This window comes from Lynx rufus, unplaced genomic scaffold (assembly GCF_022079265.1).
Source record: "Lynx rufus isolate CCGP_SWC_20201006 ecotype Redwood Valley unplaced genomic scaffold, mLynRuf1.p SCAF_12, whole genome shotgun sequence".
Classification (NCBI taxonomy): domain Eukaryota; kingdom Metazoa; phylum Chordata; class Mammalia; order Carnivora; family Felidae; genus Lynx; species Lynx rufus.
In genome coordinates, this window is record NW_025814826.1 from 48,834,060 (window position 1) to 48,851,365 (window position 17,306).

The 17,306-nt window shown below is 39.6% G+C and overlaps 1 protein-coding gene across 1 annotated transcript in view; it reads right to left on the bottom strand.

Annotated features, from left to right (window-relative positions):
• The window catches only part of ENPP2 (ectonucleotide pyrophosphatase/phosphodiesterase 2), a 79,857-nt gene that overhangs the window by 40,421 nt on the left and 22,130 nt on the right, over positions 1–17,306 (bottom strand). Inside the window, exons 9-11 of the mRNA XM_047073872.1 lie at positions 9,785–9,840; positions 4,919–4,984; positions 4,153–4,225 (exon numbers count right to left, since the gene is read on the bottom strand). Of these exons, the coding sequence (XP_046929828.1) occupies positions 4,153–4,225; positions 4,919–4,984; positions 9,785–9,840 (195 nt within the window). The remainder of the gene's footprint in view (positions 1–4,152; positions 4,226–4,918; positions 4,985–9,784; positions 9,841–17,306) is intronic.

Here is a 17,306-nt window from a genome sequence, read left to right on the forward strand (position 1 = left end):
TTTAAAAAACTATCTTGCGGGGCGCCTGGGTGGCGCAGTCGGTTAAGCGTCCGACTTCAGCCAGGTCACGATCTCGCGGTCCGGGAGTTCGAGCCCCGCGTCGGGCTCTGGGCTGATGGCTCAGAGCCTGGAGCCTGTTTCCGATTCTGTGTCTCCCTCTCTCTCTGCCCCTCCCCCATTCATGCTCTGTCTGTCTCTGTCCCAAAAATAAATAAACGTTGATAAAAAACTATCTTGCAAAATTAGGTAAAATTTAAAACTCATCAAGATCTCTTCATCTTGGTATAGATCTCAAGAAAGAGTCTATGTGCTTATACTCTTTCTATACACTCGTTGTGAAAATCTAGAGAGAGTGGTGAAGGCTGACACAGAACCTGAGTAAGGAAGATAACTTTTGGGACTTCCAAACGCTAGAGAAAAACAGGCCCCTGATTTGCTGATGGTGCAAAGGTGAATTAAAGCAGCAAGCCCTGACATCTCCCTGGCTGAGTCTCTCTTGGTGGGACTGCTGCTCCAAGAATCATTCAGATGCAGGAAGGGGCAGAAGGAGGAACAATGTTAGTGTATCCAAGGGGGAGGCCATCTGCCATGCCATTTCACCGTTTCCAGAGCAAGCCACTGCAAAGGCACTTCCGTTTCCGCCTCATCCTCTGTCCCTGGCAGAGCAATTGAAAGACACAGCCCCATGGACTCTGGTTTGGTGGTGTTTGGTGTTTTGTTTTGTTTTTTTAATGCATCTAGTTTCAGGCAGTTCTCCACGAGAAGAGAAGCAAAAGGAAAAAGACAGTTTCCCATTTCATGGTCACTGAATACATTTCAGCTAGTGCTCAAGTCGGCCCATCAGACACCCAGCCATTTGCAAGAGACCCCACCATTCAGAAGACTCCAAAGGTCAGCCCTTCTGGTTGCAGCAGGTTAGAGGAGCAGCGGGAGAAACAGGATTTAGCCAAAATGAGTTTTCATCCAGTGATTATATTGCACGTACTTCCTTCTTCAAATGTTAGAGGTAGACAAAAGCTAAGATTTCACTGACCAGCCATACTTTAGTCTGACTTTAGAAGATTTAGCCTGAGGTTATTAGGAGGACCGGAGGGAGAGGGGCAAATTTCCCTGCTTTTCAGAAGAATACTTTGCCATCTGAAGGTAGTAACTAGCCAGCCAAAGCTCTGCCTCTAGGCCTGGAAGAGCAGCCGAACGAGGAGTCACAGAGAAAGCACAGGTCAAAGAGAAAAAGATTGCGCCAACAATCAAAAGCAAGCATGTTTCTGAACATTCACCATTACACTATGAAACCAGGAGCAATAAACCATTTCTTGAAGCTATTAGCCCAAAGTTTGGTCATCTCATTTAATAGTCTTTGAGAATCGTCCTGGAAAAAGTATACTCAGACATTAAGCAAATAATGCACAGATTTCCACTTCGTTGTAGCACACAGCATTTTGAATTTTTTTCAATTAAACTTCAAATGCAAGGTATTTTCTCCTTAGATGTAAGTGAAGACATGTTACTGACTTTATGAATAATATTTCCGTTTGTAAAGCCTTTACACGCACACCACATGTATATAACGGATCTGCAGGTATATAAACCAATTCGTCTACTACAGAAAAGAGGTTTTGCTGGCTTGTTTTGGTTTTGCATTTTTAAAGCATAAATGGTTTTGTTTTTATTTTTCAGTAGAAATAGGATTCCTAGAACCAAATGAAAAATAGTTGAAATCTGAAAATATCTCTTGCCTTACCAGAAGAAAGTGACCAGGTTACCAAGTTATCGTAACTGAAGATACATTCCAAGGACCTAATTAAGAGTGTTTTACTCAAGGGATACATGAGAATATCCCAGTTAAAAGGAAGTATTAATACTAAAAACAACATAGCACGAATACCTTCAAGTCTTAATTCAAAAATTCTAGAAGAAAAATATCTCTGTTTGTATATTTAGGAGTAACCCTGAGCACAGCATCATCATTACAACAAACTAAAGCATCTTATATTACATTGCATTTATCACTGCTCAGTACTTTAAAAGAAACCTTTCAGTTTATTTCTTGATTAAAACATGCACACAGACACTTTCAAGTACGCAATTACAACTGAACTACACATTCTAGAAATCCAGAGATGTTCATGGATAAAAAACATTGCTGAGCTTTATGACTTTTAAGGAAATCAGGACCGTAAGAGTTATACTTCATCTACATTGTCAAATGCCAACTTTTGACATGAAGAAAATCTTCTGTATGAACTGAACATGGTTATTAATGACCACTCTGCTTATGTCCTGGACTAAAGGAGAGATAAATGGTTCTATGGGAAGACCCTGGCCCAGGAGTTCTGAGATTCTACTGCTCAGTCCACTTCCCCACCAGGTGACTCGAACGGCCCCAGTCCAGCTTCTTCCTTTTAAAAGAATGGCTAAACCAACCTCTGGCTTGCCTATGCCATGGGATCTTTTGAGGGTATTATTATTCAAGCAAAGCTGAACTTTTAAATAAGGCACATGGAACTACTTAGGATTTTTTTTTAACATTTTCATAAAATGTAGTTCCTTTTGTTCACTTTAGATTAATCTCAAAGAAAGTCATCCTAAAGATAAAACAGCCATGCTTGTTCTGGCAAGAATAAGATTTGTGTTTCATGCAGATGTTTATCTCATTTTATCATTTGTGTTTCATAATCATGCAACACTCGTTAAACATCAAAGGGACAGGAAAAAGAGCATCAGACTTATATAACTTCAATGATTTAAGGCAAACTAAGAATGGTTTCACATAGCCATTAGTTTCCAGTGTTTAAAAAAATCATGACAGAATTGATGTTAAAACATTCAAAAATATTTATAGCTTCTTGGTATTTACTGCCTTTGTTTAGATATACTGGGTTTTGTTCAAAAGTATTTAAACCAACACACTTCTCTGTATTTCCTACTCAATCTTATGCTGAACACAATGAACTTAATTATCACGAGCAGTGTTGTCACAGCCTATTAGAGAATGGAAGGCAGCTTCCATTAACAGAGTTTTTGAAATGATTTTTTTATCCCAAATCAAGTTTTATTGTGTCGATGTAGATCTCACCACACTAGTTAGAAAGAGAGATGGAAAACGTTTTAGATTTGCAAATCCTGTCATGTTTTAAAGTGATCTATGCTGCAACACTGCAAAGATTTCCATTTCCAGACAAATGAGGAACATAACAAAACACAACTATCTCTTTCCCACCTCTGAATTTGAAGTTATACTGGATATCATATAACAGATTGCTTCCAACTAAGATTACTGTTTGATAAAAGGGCATTACATTGCTCTGCTAAACAGATTCATTCAATAGTGCATCTCTCTCAATTAAAAATTAATTTCAGGCACCTGGGTGGCTCAGTTGGTTAAGCATCTGACTTCAGTTCAGATCATGATCTAACCATTTGTGAGTTCGAGCCCTGCATTGGGCTCTGTGCAAACAGCTCGGAGTCTGGAGCCTGCATGGGATTCTGTGTCTCCCTCTCTCTCTGTCCCTCCCCTGCTTGTGCTCCCCTTCTCTCTCTCTCTCTCTCTAAAAAATAAATAAAAGGTAAAAATTAAAAAAAAAGAATTAATTTTATTTGGGGGAATAATGGATACATTCATAGTCTTGATTGTGGTGATGGTTTCACAGGTATATATCTATGCCTAAATTTATCAAATAAAGAAGGGTCCAGTGCTATAACATATACCAGGTTGATTGCACCTGCTCAGGCTATTAGACCTACTTAGCTGACCTATCCTCTCTGACTGCATAATCATTGTAACAGAGCTAAAATTCAGTTGTAATGTTTTGTATTGTGTGTTTCATCTCCAGATGCCTTTCCACTCCTATCCCAGTGATGGCAAATGCCAACCCGCCCTGATCCTTCACCTTTTGACTAATGCCTTCAGGGATGGCATATACTTCTCCTGTGAACACCTAGATTAGGATATGTTTGAATATCAAATCAATCTGAAATGAAATTCTTATAAGAAAAACACGTATGCTTAAGACTTTTTAAAATGTTTTTAGTCTTGTAGTATATATATAAACCTTGCATATACGAGACATTTTGTACGAGACCTGAAATGAGGTCAGCAGGTCAGGTAGCCAGGGGCACAGGTTCTCCTCAAGCAGATGATAAGCTACTAACCTCAGGGCCAAAAGGGCCATATTTGTGTCCAGAGAAATCAGGCTGTTCCGAATAGAAGGCATAGACTGAAGGCCTACGGGAAAATTGGAAGGTTCAGAATCTCCCCCAAACCACATATAACAAAGAATATCAAGTGTCTCTTCACATTAAGAGAAAATTATCTCAAATCAAGTTAATTAATATCCCAACCACTGTTAGTATTAACATGGAAAATGTCTCTTGTTTTTTGAGGGGGTAGGAATTCTATTTTTTTCCACATCCACTGCCCCCTACACCACCCGCACTGTAGTAACCGCCTGGTACCGCTCTCAGGGACCAAACGTCACAAAGGATTATCTGAACGCATACTCAGGTCTTTGATCTTCAAGATAACAGAGCCCAGTGAAAATTCACATGGACCATGCAGTCTGCAGCCTAAAAGAACAACTCCATTAAAGTGAAAAGTCGGTCTTAATGCTTCCCCGGCATCATTGGGATGCTGCTGGTTCATTTATCAAAGCCAGGAACTCCCTTAACCTCTGCTGTAGTGGCCAGGATTAACAGCTGTAGTCCATCCATGTAATTAAATGGTCCCCAATAGCCTACGTCCATTATACCCTTCTTAGGGAAGGTAACGTTCAAGACTGAGAACCATAAAACTTTTAATAATACCAAACCTTGACCGTGCTTCTACTTCACAGCCCATCTAGTTTTCACCCAATTCTAACCTACAATGGAAACAGACTGAAGAAAGGAGAGGTTAAGTCAGGGAGACGGAAACAAATACCTTTCATCGTCTGGCAGGGTGAGCCACTGCAGTATGGTTAAGATTCTCCGCTCATGAGGGATGACTCTGTAGGGTGATAACAAGTAAAGCATGATGTTAGGTTGCATTTCCACAAACTTCAGCCTGATGACTGCTCACGCTGGCACCAGGACCAAGGGCTCTCTATTTACCGCCATTTGCTTTCACATCCTCGTCATAAAAGGCCATCTTTCGAATCAGTGTTTAAACTTCCACTTCCATTTGCAACATATCATATTGCTCAACCTCTGTCATAGAAGGTGAGACTGGAAACTCTCACTCACAATCAAGTGAGCAACCTGTCTGGCTGATGAGAGATTCTGCTACAGGCAGAAAAGGACCCTGGGCTCAGAAGCATTGCCATCCAGTGAGTAAAGCCATTAGCTATGGCCACCGAGGTTACCAGGACACCTCAATCTGCTTCTTGCTGGTGGTATGACCTCTCTTAACCTCTACCCCACTTTGATCTCTCTGGGCCTCAGTTTACTCATCAGTAAAAGAGAGATAATAGCAAGGCATACGGCACATAGCTTGGTCATAAAGATAAAATGAGACAAAACAGGCAAAGGGCACGTACAGGGCCTACCACATAGTAAGTTCCAAAAAAAACCCCAAAAAACAAAAAACCTTTATTTTTATTAATGATCATAATTAGTTATCATTCTATCTCTAAAGACTTATATGACTTTGGAAACATTATTTAATCTGAAACTTTACATTCTTCCTCTATAAAATAAGGGGTTAGGAAAGGTATTCATGAAATTCTCTTCTAGCTTATCAAAATCTATCAAGAATAGGCACCTATAATTATGAGACTGACAGAAAGGGTATAATCTTCATCCACAATGACTTTTGTGTTTAAGTCTCATTCCTCTGTTGAAATATAATTACCCAAAATCTGGCACCAGCTTTGGGAGCTCTCAGCTAACATGACGGTACTGTATCCTGGGCTGAGTTTCATTGAGATGCTCACAAGCTGAGCAATGTCTTTATTTACGGGGAAATTGGCTTATTCTTTCCTAACAACTAGCACAACATGCTTTTCTGCCCCCCCCCATCCAAGAACAGGCATTAGAGCTTGTTTATGACGAACTCAAACTAAAGCCCAAGTTTAATTGCGGTCAGTAAACATTACTGTGGCCAAGACTGACCCCTCATATGAACTGTGTTCCCTGGGCGATAATGGTGTCAATGTAGGTTCATCAGCTGTAACAGATACACCACTCGGGTAGAGGACATTGATAATGGGGGAGGCTATGCATGTACAGGGGCAAAGGGGGGCTTGGTAAGTCACTGTACCTTCCAGTTCCATTTGCTGTGAACTTAAAACTGCTCCAAAAAATAAACTCTATTGGAAATTTATTGTGGGATGTTGGGTGAGCCACTTACACTTTTACTCTTGGTGGAGGTGAACAAGAGAAAGCTGGGAGAAAAACCAAGCTCCAGAGCCATGGTGGAAGGCTGGAGCTGGCCGGAGCCCTAATCAAGCAGTTCCTCTCCCCAGGCAACCTCCACCCCCCAAGCCCCACCAACTCTCCTAGATCGGAGCTTTGTCCTTCCTCTGGCCCCCTCCCAGTCTAGAACTATCCCAACAGCGCCAGAAAATCATGTTTAACATAAAATGAGTCTTAATGTAAACAAATTCCAAGGCTACTGAATAAATGTGACCCTGTATGTTATAGCCTATAATTGAATGAGAAATAGGCATAGCAAAGCCAAGATCATCACTTAAGGTATTTAATTCATCAGCCTCAGAAATCCTCTGTATCTGAGCAAAATAATTACATATTTAGAATTCTTTCCTAACTTAAAAAAAAAGCCAAATGCGGTAGCCTTCTCATTTTACCTTATTTCACGACCTACCTGCCAGCTGCTTTATTTTACATAATTGGTGTTAAGTCACAAAAATGGACTCTGATGGACTCCCTTGATGCTAATGGAAAAATACAAGCTAATAGATTTTGTGTCGAGCTCAGAACACGCATCCTCTAACACCTTTGTTGGATGGGGCGTCTGACCAGCAAGGAATAAAAGCATCCACTCTGAGGCTGGAATGCTTGCGTTTGAATGCTGACTCCAACATGTGCTGGTGACTAGACTTTGCCAAGTTACTTAACGTTTCAGTGCCTCCATAAAATGAGGATAACAATAGCTCTTATCGCATAAGGCTCTTTTAAAGATTAAAAGAGAGAATACATGAAAAGCACTTAGAACAGTGCCGGGCACACAGAAGTTAGAAAAATGTTAGCTTTTATCATCATGTACTGGATCCACAGGTCCACAGAGATGACACACACACTCATGAAATATTTGTTAAACGTATAACATGTTCAAGGCATTTGTATGAATGTAAATAAAGATACAAAATTCTCCTACTAAAAAGACCATTACGGAGGAGTCGCCATTCTCTTCTTAGAAAGATAAGCAGGGGATTACCATTTTCTGGGCAGGAGCTGAGTATGTGTGTGTCCTAAGAACCAGAGATGAGAACTGTAGATGCCTGAATATCCATCCAAACTGTGACCCTCAGGCATGACATTTCACCTCTCTCGGCCACACTATTCTAACCTTGCCAATGAGGAGCTGGACAAAGTGGTCTCTAACTTTCCTACGAGTTCTACAGTATCTTTATGAAATTGCCCAGGAACCAAAAAGACATAGCCCCTAGCCATTAGTGTTTAAAACACAACCCAGAGACAGCACAAACAAATGTGGCAAAGGAACAGTGTGTGTCCAAATGGAAAGGGAATTGGTGCTTGTGTCGCTGTCTTTACCATCACTGTTTGATATAGAATTTGTTCTGAGACCAAGTATGTCAGAGATGGTCAGAAAAAGAAAAAAAAAATAGGAGGGATGGAAAATGAAGGACCAGATGAGGCATTTAGTGTTAAAGGGAACCAATTACCTTAGAACACATATAGCCATTGTATGGTCAGTGTTGGAAGAGATGATGTGGACTAGAAAACAAAAACCACTTATTGGTTACTCTCTGTGTACTAAGCACCCTACTAGGCCCTTTAAATAAGTTAGCTCATTCCATCTTCACAACACCCTATGTTATCGAGGGATTAAATCACTTGTCTACAGCCAGCAATCTATTAAGTGGCAGCGCTAGGATTAGAAGCAATCTAAACACTCATACATAAAAGGAATTACTGCTTTTGAACATGAATTGACACACACACACACACACACAAAATGGAATGGAGCAGCATCAGTACTTTGGAATAGAATACTATCATTTAAAAAGCAAGAATAATTCTAGGTTGCAGTACAGAATCACGTTAAAAAGATGGCCTTCCAAGTCTAACTCTGCACCTTGAATCTGGTTTTAAACTTAAAATTTTTCAGAATGTATCATGTGTAGATTCCCCTGACATATATTCCATTAAAAAACTGAAAGTATGACCCTGGTGTGTGTGTGTGTGTGTGTGTGTGTGTGTGTGTGTGTGTGTGTTATAACAAGATTTTTTTTTTTAAAGAAAAAAAAAACAAAAAAAACTAAATCCAAGTCACTCCTGGAATATAGAGATAAAAGAACAATAGCCTGAGAAGCAAAGCCAAACTAAGGACATCTTTAGAGCACACAAAAGCTACCTTCTTAGAAGTAGTTTGAAATGGGTGGAGAAAATTGCCATTCAAAATCAGAACACTGGGCCTTTTCAACGAAGCTTTGCAGCAGTTTCGGGGGGTAAGGGTGGGACCTAGGTATTAATTATGTTGTTGGCTCCTTTCCGTTCTGCTGAGCAAATATGTTGTGGAACAGAAGAAATCATTTCTGTAAGCATCTATGACAGTCAAGGGTTACAAAAATGTAATGCAGATGATTAAATTGGTAGATCAACATGTCATCTACATGTCATTTCTAACATACCCACACTTATTTCTCAACTCAGACGAGCTCTTTAAAAAATAGGGGCGGGAGAGACTTTTAAAGGGTCACTGTCTTAAAGTCACCAAACCCAGTTTCAACGCAGCCCTTCGAATCTGAAAAAGCTACTTTTATTCCTGAATTTGGAGAATATAGATGGTCCCATTCTGGATTAATCTGAACCTGTGATTGCTCTCAGCACACTACTATTATAGAATAGTCAGATTTTTGTTAAGGCATAAGAGGCAAATATGGAAACAGCTTTAGGTGGTTAAAAAAAAAAAAAAGATGGAAAGAACATCTCAGTGGGAACAAAATCCCCATGAAAGTTGAAACAGATTCCTTTTCTCACTAAGGAGCCTTAAAAATAATCAACATGTTGACACTTTTATTAGGTAAGTTTCACCTAAAGACTACTTTATGAACATTAACTACTAATCCCCCCATTAGCTCTGTGGGGAAGACAAGTAGTAGTTCCATTTTTCTTATTAGGGAAATCCTAGAGTTCAGTGGAAAATGGAGTGGAAACAGAGGCTTCCCCTTGTCTCCTGTCTGGAATTTCCAATCTCTAGACTACTACATCAGCTGTCTGAGACCACACTAGACTTTTAATGTTGTGAACCAAAATAAACATAGTATGTTATAATATATTTATAGAAAATGATAATGCAAACCACAGCAATAAATAGTCCAAGAGAAATATACGATCCTTGGTGGTAAGTTACCAAACCCTATAAATGGACAGAAAAATCTGAAGGATGACAAGAAGGGAAAATCTTCATATTCTATTAAGACAAGATGGAGGAAAAAGGAGGGAAGACCTCTAAAAAATGATTGGAAGATTATTTTCAATCAGAAAATATAGAAAAGCTCAAGTGCTTTTGTATTTAACTGAAATGAAATCAAATTGAGTTAATGTTTCATAAGCTGATCATAATTGCAATTTTACAAACACTGACAAAATAAAGACAACTTACACAGACCAGAAGAATGTCCCAGCTTTCACCCCTTGCTTGGTGGCTGTAATCCATAGCTAATGAGGAAAATATAAGAGGCTTACAACACGTTCTGAGATTTTTTTCTTCTCAAAGAAGAAAAAAGTTTTAAAATATATTAGATCAGATCTCTTATACTTTACCCACACCCCGTCATAAATTTCACATTATTTGCAATCATTCTCTTTTCACATCTGGAAGTCAGAAGCATTGTTTCCATGAATGTCATTCAATACATTCTCTGCAAAAGCTTTCAAAACCTCTGCTGTGATTCTAGTGGCATTTTTTAATTCCTATTTCATCTCAGAAGTCTCTTCTGTACCTGTCTTTTCTGATCATTGTTTTGAACATTTCACTTATATGACAGAATTCTGCTCATAAAAGGACCCAGGAGTGGACCATATGTTTCCTGTCCTATGAAAGCCTATAGAGGAGAACCCCAATTTGGTACACAGATGCCAGAATCCTGGAACCCAGCTTTGTCTTGTTTTGTTTTAAGCTAGGTGAATGAGAAGGGGAAAAAAGCTATTTTTTATTTTGGATTTTCCCTTGTGTCTTTTATTTAGCTTTTCAATAAATGGAAATTTAAGAATAAGTTCCTGGGACAAGTTAGGTGACCCAAGCATTTCTTTGAGGCTTTTGAAATATTCTTTCCAGCACATGCTGTTGCAAGTCAGAAGACAGGGCAATTAAGAACCTGAGCTCTGCAACCAGATAGCTGCTGGATTTTAAGCCTCTTCTCTGTCACTTACCAAGTATGCAGTCCTCCAGGAAATGACTTAAGCTCTCCTTGCTTCAGTTTCCTTTAAAATGTAGGTAATATTACCTAGCACATAGGATTATTCTAAGCTTTAATAAGTTAATACATTTAAAGCCCTTAAAGCAGTGTCTTAGCATTTGGTGAACACTAGATCTATTTTAATCTTTATTATTATGCATTGGAAATAAATATAATCCAGTTATTCTAGGAACATTAAAAACAGCTTGAGATGGCCAGTGTCCCATTGAACATAAGTCTGTAAGAACCAACCCTCCACCCCCACCCTGTGCTTTGGGAGGCAAACAGAAAGAAATATATGGCTCATTTGTTGTAAGACCCAAGCAAAATGGTCTAGGAATTGCAGCCAGCCCCTTTTCTGATTTCACTGTATCTAGACTTTCAGAGTGTCTTACCGACTCCAGTGAAAACCTCTGTTTTGGGGGGAGAGGGGATATTTGGAGGTGTGGGGCCTCCAGGAGGTTGGCCATGGTTTCAGAAAGGTCTGGTGGCCTGGCCCGGGGGATTCCACATGGATTCCCAAGCTCCTTTGGAGGGACTAAAGATCCTGAGAGCCCCGCAAAATCACAGCTGCTGCAGCTGGCAAGTAAGGAATGGGCAGGAGAGCACAGAGTGACCTCTCAGATTTGAGGAGGTGTGAACTGCTAGAATGTCATCTGCATGGGAGAGGTGGTTCCTCCTTCCATGGGGATGGGTCAGAGATATGAGGATCTCAGCCTGCGGACAAAATGGCACCGACACACAGGCCAACCAGGGTTCAAAATGTGTCCATTTGTTCTTTTTTTTTTTTTTTTCTCTTGGTTATCACATTTATTTAAATGGTTGGGGGGGGATGTCCTTTAGCTTAAGTATTTTTGAGTTATCTGCAAATCATTTCAGGAGTGGAAGAATCCTTGGTCGTTTCTTTTTTTTTTTTTTTTTTTTTAATTCTTTTTTTTTTTTTAATTTTTTTTTTCAACGTTTTTATTTATTTTTGGGACAGAGAGAGACAGAGCATGAACGGGGGAGGGGCAGGGAGAGAGGGAGACACAGAATCGGAAACAGGCTCCAGGCTCCGAGGCATCAGCCCAGAGCCTGACGCGGGGCTCGAACTCACGGACCGCGAGATCGTGACCTGGCTGAAGTCGGACGCTTAACCGACTGCGCCACCCAGGCGCCCCCCTTGGTCGTTTCTTAATATCAAAATTTACACAGAGTTCTCTTTATAATGTCTTTTGCATTTAAAAAGGCAATCATAAGAAGTCTCCTATATTCCACACACGACAAATTCTTTGGTTCAGCCAACTCTTAATGGAGGGCAACTAGTACACCATCATCTCCCCAAAGAGCATCGGAATATTCTGATATTTTCAAAAATATTTTGTTGATTTATACATCCCTTCGTATGTTTCCTCATCAGTTTCTATAGTAGTCACAGTTTCCTCCACATCTCCCAATGTCATATTTAAATGCTGACCATAAGCATGTACTCTGCCTCAAAGCTCTCTGTCGTTTCTCACTTTCACGTAAATTCGCTCATCCATGCTGAGCCTGATGAGATCCAGGGGCACTTCTACAGGTCTGGTAGTTTGTTGCTGGTCCTAGTCGTCCGCCATGTTTCAAACCCTGTACCCCTCCCGCCTCTCGCGAGAGAACGTGAGCCCCGTGGTCTCTGGAAACGAGGGAATGCAATGTGCCGAGAGTGAAAAGAAATTTGCTATGCACAGTCTTGCTTTGTACAGTTTTCATTGGTCATTTGAGGCTGGGGCGGAGCTCCAGGGGGCGGGGGAGTAGGCTAGACCTATAAGGAAAGAGCGTGGCCATGCCTCTCCATCCAGCACCTCCATTATAAAGAAGATGCGCTCAGACTAAATGCTGGACATCCTGCAGGTGCCTCAAAACTACATCAGATCCCAGAGAGACCAGTTTCTTATATTAAGTGATCTATTTCTATACTCATTTTAATTTCAGAGATTCAAATTTAGCGTATTCACATCCAAACAACTTCATACAAAATCTAGTGTCTTGATATTCATAAGGAAGTTGTACTAGGCAAATAGTTGGCAGTTACGAAATGTAAGATTAATCTGGGGTTTTCTAATGGAAAATTTTAAATGCAGTTTTGTCAAATGATGAACCTGCACTTTCTAAAGTTATGCTGTGGAATATATGCTGATGTTGGCATTATCTGGACAACAGGAAGCCCTATGGGTAAATTTTAGTTCCATAAGGCTTACGAGAAAAGTTCACCAGAAGGGGTCCTTGCGGTGCTATAAGAAAAGTGCATTGGAAGACAGGGTGGCAGAAGTGGGTGTGCTAAAATTTTCCCAATGGCAAAGTCAGGATCATTTGTTCTTCATACTTTTCTGAACTTCTCAAACTTTTTACAATGACAATTAAAATCTTTGTCATCAGAAAAAAATTAGCCAGTTGTAAAAAGCAAGTGGACCACAAAGACAATAAGAAGGTTAAAAAATATATATATATGTAAATATATATATATTTGAGTGCTTGGGTGGCTCAGTGTTAAGTGTCCAACTCAGGTCATGATCTCACAGTTCCTGAGATAGAGCCCTGTGTTGGGCTCTGCGCTGATAGCGCAAAGCTTGCTTGGTATTCTTTCTCTTTCTTTCTCTCTCTCTCTCTCTCTCTCTGAAAATAAACTTTTTTAAAAAATTTCATTTCTTCTCCAAAAAAGAAGCAAAACATTCTTCCTGCTTTTTTTTTTTAATATTTATTTATTTTTGAGAGAGACAGAGCACAAGCAGGGAAGAGGGAGAGAGAGAGAGAAGGAGACACAGAATCTGAAGCAGGCTCCAGGCTATGAGCTGGATGCAGAGAGAGCCCTACGCAGGGCTCAAACTCACAAACTGTGAGATCATGACCTGAGCTGAAGTTGGACACTCAACTGAGCCACCCAGGTGCCCCATCTTCCTGCTTTTTGATATGAGTCATGTTGACTATATTTTATAAAAGAAAAATGGGAGCACGGTCAGAAAAGTGCAAAAAGTGAACAAATGAGAGAATATTTAAGATTAAAAAACACTTAAAAACCTCAAACAAAAGGACCGTAGCAGTAATGAAGCCATTCTGTCAGGGTCTAGCAAATGGTAGGAGATTGAAACATAATGTTCTTGGGTTATCAGATCATAAGTAGCTATAAAACTTCCCTTGCAGTCATGCGTATACATTATATTTCTGAGCTCAGAAGTTAAATCTAGTAATTACACAGAAAAAAAAAAAAAGGCACCAAAACTTTGGTCTAAAAACAGAAAAGTGAAAGCAAGCCTCTGGGGCTATTTAAAAAAGAGAGAGACAGAGAAGTTCCTAGTTCCTTGTTAATTCAGAGAAACGGGAAATCAGTATTTCTCTGAATTTGAATGTAAAATAAATTTCCTCACAGACTGGTAAAACAGCACAACTAAAATAACCTGACAAGACCCTGGGTTTGGATTTCCCACCTTTAATGCCAGCGTTTCTCCATTGCTCTGCTTTATCTAGAGGCAGTTTTCAATATTTGTGTCTTACATGCTGTATTTTGAAGAGGGGACAAGTGGGGAACGTATTGTACCTATTTGATATGTTATCAGGAATTTTTTTTTATATATAAAAGCTGTCTCACTGGAATCAGAAGGATTTAACTGTGAAATCCAATACTTTCTGAAATGAAAGTATGCTGCTGTGGGAGGAGGGGGAGAAGTTTTGAAAAAGAAAACAAGCAAAAAACATTTTTCAAACACATGAACTACAACCGTGGTCTTTGTAGCAGTTCTTTGCAGGGAAATTATTCCTTTGCATTCAAAAGCATGGAGCCAGGATACATAGAATTCTGGGAAGCCAGAGGGGTGGATGGGGCCATAGCAGACGCCGGAATAAATCATTCACTGAGATTCAGGAGTGGGTTTGCAGCAGGACAGACTGTGGGCGTGGGTGGCTCTTCACAGGCGGTTAGGGCCAGAAGAAGGTGAGTGATACAGTACAGGATAAAAACCAGGCGTCAGAGAGGGTGCAGTGCAATTCAAGACACAGTAGTGGGACACCTAACTGTGTCAGGCTGTGGGTTAGGGATGGAGAAAAAAGAGATTCTACCCCCAGGGGACCCACAGACTAAAGCAGATACGTGAATAATTTCAAAAATATATGGTCGAATTTATGACAGAAATAATATGAAAACCCAAAGGAGGGTCTCTGAGCTTAGCCAGGGCTGGGGGAATTTAGTGACTACCTAGGGAAAGAGACTTCAACTGACATTTGAAAGGCTTATAAATAATTATGAGTCCAGTAGCAAAGTGGCCACGTGAGCATTTACAGCACTCTAAATACAGAGCAGAGCCCATCTTAAATACATTAATACAGTAAAAAAAAAGAACAAAACCAGATTTAGAGCAATCTAGGGAAAAGAAACAGAGGGTAAAACTTTCCTTAAAAGAAAGCAAAACCACGCACTAGCAGGTTAATAAAATAGACAGGAAGAGGGGGAAGCAACCACTTGTGCTTTGCATCAAGGCATCCCTTTGACCTGGAAATCCACTTCTGTTCTAATGTCATTCTTCTCTTTGCCGTCTCTTTCTCCAACATGCCATTGTGCTTGTATTTTCACACTACTGTAATTCATGAGGATGGTCTCAGGACCAACTCACTGCATCACCAACACTGGCAGAAACAACTGTAGACTAAGCAGCTTAAGGAATGATAAGAATGCCTCTGTTTCTCTTAGAAATGCCCTGCTCTGGAAACTGTGGCTTTAGAGAACTTGCATGATGGTGGGGTGTTGGACTTTTTTTCTCAAATCTCCACGTTTCGTGCACCCCTTGGAGTCTCATTCATTCTCCACTTTGCTGGGTCCAGATTGAAACTGAACGGGGAATTTCCCACTGTGATACCTTACTATCAGAAATTGCACGATTATAGCAGAGAGATTTTTCAAAGAAACAAACACACTTAAGGAACTCCAGGAAGAGTACAGAACATACTTTTGTAATTGGAAAAAAGTAACTACAACTGTAAAGCAACAACAATGAGAGGAATCCCATAAAAATATGTATGAGAAATGTGGCATCATAAAGTGAATAACAACTTTTAATAGCACATTCTGAAGATTAACAAATTAAAAGCAGACTTGAGTTTGCTAAAATGGCTATATCAGTGTTAAAAAAAAAATGTGAAGGGTGCCTGTGTGGCTCAATCAGTTAAGCATCTAACTCTTTAGTTCAGCTCAGGTCATGATCTCACAGTTGTGAGATCACGCCTCACATAGCACTCTATGGTAAGTGTGGAGCCTGCCTGGGATTGTCTCTCTCCCTCTCTCTCTGCCCCACCACTGCACTCATGCATTCTCTTTCTCTCTCTCTCTCTCTCTCTCTCTCTCTCTCTCTCAAATTAAATAAATAAACTTTAAAAATAAGGTGAAATTAAATTATAAAATTTTTTTTTGGAAGCCTAATGGTGAGATTCAAATTGTCAGATGGGACACTATACAAGTGCCTCACCCCATCTATTAAATTTCAAACTAGGATAAGAGTGGTTCTTGTTTACCTTTTAATCTGGCTCCTTTATTATTTAGCCAAATGTCTTTCATGCTTTAATCATTCAGTAAAAATAAGTTAGGTTTAATGTAAATACCTAAGGTTTTTATAAATATTTTCTCTACCTCAATTATTTTTTTCACTGGTGATTTTGTGAAATGTATAAACCTCTGAGAGGATGAGATAAATGCTTGAGAAATATTTATTAAGGCTCATCTTTTCTTATAATATTTATAGTTTCTTATACTCTTATTCTGTAGTTCTTAGAGTTTCCGTCCATATGTTCTTCTACGCCAAATTTCAGTAAGATGTTTTTAAATGATAGCTACTATGTTCCTTGAAATTCTTATGGTGTCCTCTTGTTCAAGAAGATAGAAACACAAATCAGTTTCTCTCTAAATCTCTGTCAACACTAGGAAAATACTGAACTTGGTCAAATCTATCAACTTTGAGAGTTAGATGGGAAACAGGCAAACAGGATTGAAACAGAGACTTCACTCCATTGGGCAAGTTAACAGCATTGCCTCTGCTCTGCTTCTGCAGAAATTAATGAAGATGTGGACTCATCTTCTGAGTCATGCCAACCTAGAGGGAAACTAAGGTCAACACTTGGTGTAAGGTGATCCACTTTGATAAAATTACTATTTGTCTCTATATCCTTTGTGGTTCTTCAGGCAAGTTTCCTTCCATGACAAAATTAATATAAAAAACCAACTAATAATAATAGCTTGAGAGAACTCTAATTTCAATCATTTCATTTACACGTAAAATGTTCCTCTGTCATAAACTTTATGAAATCCACCTTGTAAACAAATTTTACTATGCTCACAACTTAGGTCATCACAGACTTCTGGGAGTCCAGCCTGAATGAAGACAGCAGAATCAAAACCTCTACTATAAAGAAATACTTCTGCAGACATACAAGAAGTATTCCAATGTTTGTTTGTTTGTTTATGAAAAGCCCGCATTTAACCTTGCATACTTATTGGTTATGAATTTTTTTTATCACAAATGACCTTTTATCAAAGAGCATTACCATTTTCCTCTTACTTTATATTCTCCATTTTGCCCATAGATTGCAGCAAACATTTCCAGCTGTGGGACCATTTAGGGAAGGTAGATTCATGGGTACATGCAGACACTGGTCACTCTCTCTGCCATAGCAGATTGCACAAAGGTGGGAGCCTCCAATCAGAGTCGGCACGAGGTGGAACCATTTGCC